At 36.1% G+C, this 5,661-nt stretch overlaps 1 protein-coding gene across 1 annotated transcript in view; it reads right to left on the reverse strand.

The window, feature by feature from the left end:
* Positions 1-1,145: 1,145 nt before the first annotated feature.
* Positions 1,146-5,661, reverse strand: part of LOC106460657 — a 12,981-nt gene continuing 8,465 nt past the window's right edge. The window contains exons 4-5 of the mRNA XM_013920383.2: positions 3,485-3,667; positions 1,146-2,568 (exon numbers count right to left, since the gene is read on the reverse strand). Coding sequence (XP_013775837.2) covers positions 2,409-2,568; positions 3,485-3,667 — 343 coding nt within the window. The 3' untranslated portion in view covers positions 1,146-2,408. The remainder of the gene's footprint in view (positions 2,569-3,484; positions 3,668-5,661) is intronic.

Consider the following 5,661-nt stretch of genomic DNA (forward strand, 5'->3'; position numbering starts at 1 on the left):
GACAGAGATTCGAACCCGCGACCCTCAGATTGCGAGTCGAGTGCCTTAACCACCTGGCCATGCCGGGCCCTTTGTCAAGACGCTGTTTCCGAAAAATGTAAAATCTTAATAACTAAGACGTATCAATCCACGTGTAAAATAGTTGTATTTTAGCCAACTTATTATTGTTCTAACAGTGATACAATTCAGGTGTTATTTTATGTAAGTTGCACTAAGGGTGTCGTTCAGAAAATTCATAAACTTTGGTTCCCCTAATTATTTTTAACATAATCATGTTCACTTTATATACAGTTCCAAAGCTAGTTTTAAACATAATAGTGTAAATTTAGGATGATAAATACTCAGATATTAGCGATTCATCCTGAAAATGGATTAGCATAAAAAGATTGAGATCAATCCACGTCAAATTCGCTTATTTTATTTTTTACCTTTATAACATCGCTATTTGAATTCGCGTGCCTTGTTTTACTGACAACTCAACAAATGAATAAATATAATACAGTGTTGAGCTAAGAAAGTTCATGACAAAGATGAGATGTAACATTGCTGCTGGCTCCTGTTTATATATCGTATACGTTTAAGGAAGCCCTTTCGTACTATGCTCATTCAGTTAATTTTGTCACTGCGTTTAATTATTTACGAGTGGACAATTATATTAGACTTTTTAAAGATCTTTCAAATGTATTTTATGATTTTATCATGTAGGAATTCGTTTTTAACATGATATTTGTTGAATACTAAGCGATTTTATGAATGTTTATAAAAAAAAATCAGTCGTTCATCTCAAGAGACCGTTTTAACCATGACTCTTTAAATAATGTTTTTCATCAATTAAAAAAAAAAAACCTTGACAAATATGAGAAGAAAATAATTTTATTAAAAAACATAAATTGACTAATACATTTTAGTACTATAATAAACATTTGTTAACAACTATAACTTTTCAACGAGACATACTTATACAGTTTTGTATGTTTGAGAACAAAGCCACATTGGGCTATCTGCTGTGTTCAGTGAGGATAATCCTTTGTTACAGCTTACATAGTGTTATGTAGCATGAAAAATGTTTTTAAATTGTACAACGTTCCCAAATGGAACAGCGGTAAGTCTACGGACTTACAACGCTAAAATCTGGGGTTCGTTGAATTTCGTACACATAGCACTGAAATTATGCTGTAGGATGCTTAGCTGGTGGGCCAATACATGAACTTATGCTGTAGGAGGCTTAGCTGGTGGGCCAATACATGAAATTATGCTGTAGGAGGCTTAGCTGGTGGGCCAATACATGAAATTATGCTGTAGGAGGCTTAACTGGTAGGCCAATACATGAAATTATGTTGTAGGAGGCTTAGCTGCAAATTTGAAAATTATTCTAATCAGAAAAAAAGAAGAAAATTGTCCTTTGTCTTTATTCTCACTACAAGCATATTTTCAACTGTTATTTTGAGTTTCTTTCATATTGATAATCTATCGTCTGTAATATCAGTTAATATATACTTGTATTTGAATTCCTACAATATATATATAATCATATAACATAAATCATAAGCCTTTATAAAGTATTTAGATAGGTAGCATTATGAAGATCTGCCATGCGTTTATGACAACCCATCAAATGCATAATGTGTCGACGCAAAGAGTAGTTGAATATTTTAACCACGCATTGAATCAATGCCTTATGGCTCATTGATGGTCGCCTGCCAACAGAGTAATAACGTACTGACCCATTTCAGCGCGTAGTCGAACTTCCGTAACGTGTTGAGTCAATAGGTCACGACCCCGTTGTCTACCATCCAAAGGGCCATAGGGCATTGATGCAATGCGTTGTCGAAATTTTTACTTGCATCATTTGGTTGAAAACTACGTTATAAATGGCTTGTTTCGTTACGTGTTGGATCAACGAGTTATGACACTGTTGGCTGGCGATATCCGGGTTATTCTACATGAAATTGCATTTATATATCGAAGTAAAAGATAATTTACAAATTAGAACCCCTGCGTGTTTGTTCGTCAAAAGCTGAGAGGAATGATGTGGCCTGAAAATATTACCATTTAACATCTAAAAGAAAACAATGAATTAAAGAACAAGCGAGTAGCGACACGAGTTCGATATACGACTGCTATAGAATATCAAAACAGACGAAAGTGAACGAATAAGAAAAAACATGCCAGATTATGAAAAAATACTACAAGGCAAAAGCACCATCTATTTTAATAGTAATTAACATATTTTCTAAACCATTTGGATTAGAATGTTGCTTAAATATCTATCTTCGTACAAATCCCATAGACTAAAATTTGCATTAGCGCATGGTTCGTTATGTAGTAATCGAAGGGACTATGTGCCAATTTTGATACCAGGTATTCTAAGTTTTCGCAAATAAAAAAAGAATGTAAGGATGTAAATATTATGGATCCTTAATTTCATCAAACATCAGAGGTCTAATCTTCATTTCAGCCCCTTTGAGAGAATAATCACCGCGCCATTGTTCCCATATAATCCCTAAGAAGTAGCCATTTTCGGTAGGTTCGGTTTGATATGGTCCATTGAGATTGGCCTCAAAGCACCTGCAATAAAAAAAGCCTACTTGTAATGATTTTTTTTTTACATTAATAATTTTTTTATTCTTTTTAAATTGCTATACTGGATTGCGGAAAAAATATTTGCAGTCAAGCTTGATTTTAACTGCTTATTTTTAAGGCCTAAAAATCCTCATCGTTTTGCCAGCTCGAGCATTTAATACCACTGCAATAGTTATTACTATTTTTACATATATCTTTCACTTGTGTGGACTAATATGAAATAGCTATGACAAAGTAGTTGAGGGTATAAGGGTGAAGCCCATACCTGCCCATTTATTTATATTTTGATTTTTATATTATGTAAAAAATGCCTAAGTTAGGAAAGCAGTAAAAGAAACACGGTATTATATACTACTGTTACCACCTCACATCGCCAAAGACCACATTTCCTAGCCTAGCTTCTCTACAAGGCCTAAGCCTAGATTCAGTGGTGGAACTGGCGCGGGGCAGACGAAACAATGCCCTAGGGCCCGCAACGCCTGGAGGCATGGTCTGGTCTTAATATATATATATACGCATATCTAGGCTGTGGTGGAACAAGCTGTTCAGGGGCCCTGGGCAAAGAAAAGGTCGCGGTCCCTTTTTCCGGAGGTAATGAAACTATGATTTACAGTCTTTAGACAGAAATAAACCACACCCGCCTTACTTGAATGTAAGTAACACATACTTACATGTCTTAACCTCCGGAAAAAGGGACCGCGACCTTTTCTTTGCCCAGGGCCCCTGAACAGCTTGTTCCACCACAGCCTAGATATGCGTTTATATATATTATGAAACTGTGATTTACAGTCTTTAGACAGAAATAAACCACACCCGCCTTACTTGAATGTAAGTAACACATACTTACATGTAACACATACTTACATGTCTATTTGCTCTATTAAGTTAGCTTTAAACCTACCTGTAATACCACCATCCCCCCTTGAACGTATCAGCACAGTTACAACATGACTCAACTTCATCATTGTCCCGGTCTATAGTAGAGAACATCTTCCCATCATGCAAAGTCAAAGAGTCGCTCGCATTTCCTCTGTAACCGCTAACACTTAGCTTGTAACTATTTTCTTCGTCTGAAACACGGAACCTGCAAAGAGAAAATATGAAAAAATCTACAGTATCGCTAGTTTCGGGTATGCGTGTCTAGTTTTTGCTGTATTTAACAGGGAAACAACAACAAAATAATAATAAAGTTCGTGTGTTAGAAAGAACCGTGAAATTAACAGTATCTGGGATTTATATTGGGACGTTTATGCTTGGAAGTTACTTGTTTCGGGTATTCACGCAAAATTATACAGGACTCCAAAATTACACAGGACCCCAAAGCGAGGAGTGCAAGATTTCGAAAATGGGATGCAAACTAGGTACCCTAAGCTTCACAGTCCGGTACGCTAACCATTTGGCTAAACCCCGCCCATATGTGTGTAGTCTGAGTCTGAGTGAGGAATATAAATGTCAAATTGTACGAATATTATTAAAAACTTCGACTATGCCATCTGTTATGATATTTGACGCCAAAACAGTGAGTCGATCTTACAGAAACGCCATGACCTTGGTGGCAACTTTCAACAAAGTAAAATCCGCTGGACCAATTTCTCATGGTTAGATCTCTTGGTTGATTTTTTTTATGTTGATGAAACGTCTTCCTCAAGTAAGGTTATTTTTGTTCAGAGTCATTCTAGTTTGACCTTGTTTGGTACTGTAAGAATGGTTTTCAATGTTCATGACATCTAGGACACTGCGAATTTAGTAAAAGCAGTAATAAAGGTCCTTTAGCTATTTATTATTACTTTAGTCGGTTGAGGTCTGGCCAGTCGTGTCAGTCACTGAACGATAATAAAAATAGTTACAATGAGAACAACAAAGCACCTTATTCACACGTTCCTTCTGCTTCGCAGTTTTTCTGTCTTCCTTTCTTTGGATTCTAGCGTTTTTGAGACGACTTCTTTCTGACCACTATAACTTCAAAAGGAACCCCATCGTGAATACATCTACAAAGTTTTCATTTCACGCAGGCCAGGTGGTTAGGGTGCTCGACTCGCAATCTGCGGGTAGCGGGTTCGAACCTCCGTCCCATCAAACATGCTCGCCCTTTCAGCTTTGGGGGGCGTTATAATGTGACAATCAATCTCACTATTCGTTGGTAAAAGAGTTGGCGGTTGGTGGTGATGGCTAGCTACCTTCCCTCTAATATTTCACTGCTTAATTAGGGACGGTTAGCGCAGATAGTCCTCGCGTAGCTTTGCACGAAATTCATAAGAAACATATCAAACATTTCATGAAACATCACACCTTCCAACCGTATACTTGCAAATGAGACTTTCGAACATTCTCCCAGTGTATATCGATTGGTTCAGCACCGAAAACAAGTCTTCTGATGACAAATTAATATGTACTTTCACCAAAAATGTTGATACAAACGATGGAAGAACTCATTTTCAAATAAAGGTTTTTCTGCAAGAGGTGAAGCTTTAATAACTATTGTCGATAAAAAAAGAAATTTTGGAGTGTTTTTATTATAGTTTGCTGAACACCATGATTACTAAAACAATAAGGGGGTATTTTAAGTTGCTTGAATTTCCTGGAAATTATAATGTTTGCACACTACGAAAGACATTTACTTAACAAGCTTATGATACTTACTTCTTTTGCAGTTTTTATGTTTACAATATATCTTAGAGATTTGAAAATCTTACGTGGACGATAATGCACAATTTAACTTTATTAAAATGCTTAAATACTCGCATTAATTAGCTTTTACGATTATTAATTCACATTGAACACAACTGGCAAAAGAAACACAATACTTATTGTAGCATGTAGACCTAAAAATAAAAAAGTTGTTAAGTTGTAAAAAACGTAGTTAATTATCAAATCAACTATATTTCATGGAGATGGAGACTTCGATCGATTCAGAATAAAACATTACGTCACCCGATGGCTCAGCGGTAAGCTTGTGACTAATAACGCTAAAATTGGAGCATAACAAACAAATTTGATCTTCTTAAGCACAAAGCTACACGCTGGGTTATCTGTGCTCTGCCTACCGGATTTTTAGTGTCATAAGCTCTCAGCCTAACT

The sequence above is a fragment of the Limulus polyphemus genome, unplaced genomic scaffold (assembly GCF_000517525.1).
Source record: "Limulus polyphemus unplaced genomic scaffold, Limulus_polyphemus-2.1.2 Scaffold811, whole genome shotgun sequence".
NCBI lineage: Eukaryota > Metazoa > Arthropoda > Merostomata > Xiphosura > Limulidae > Limulus > Limulus polyphemus.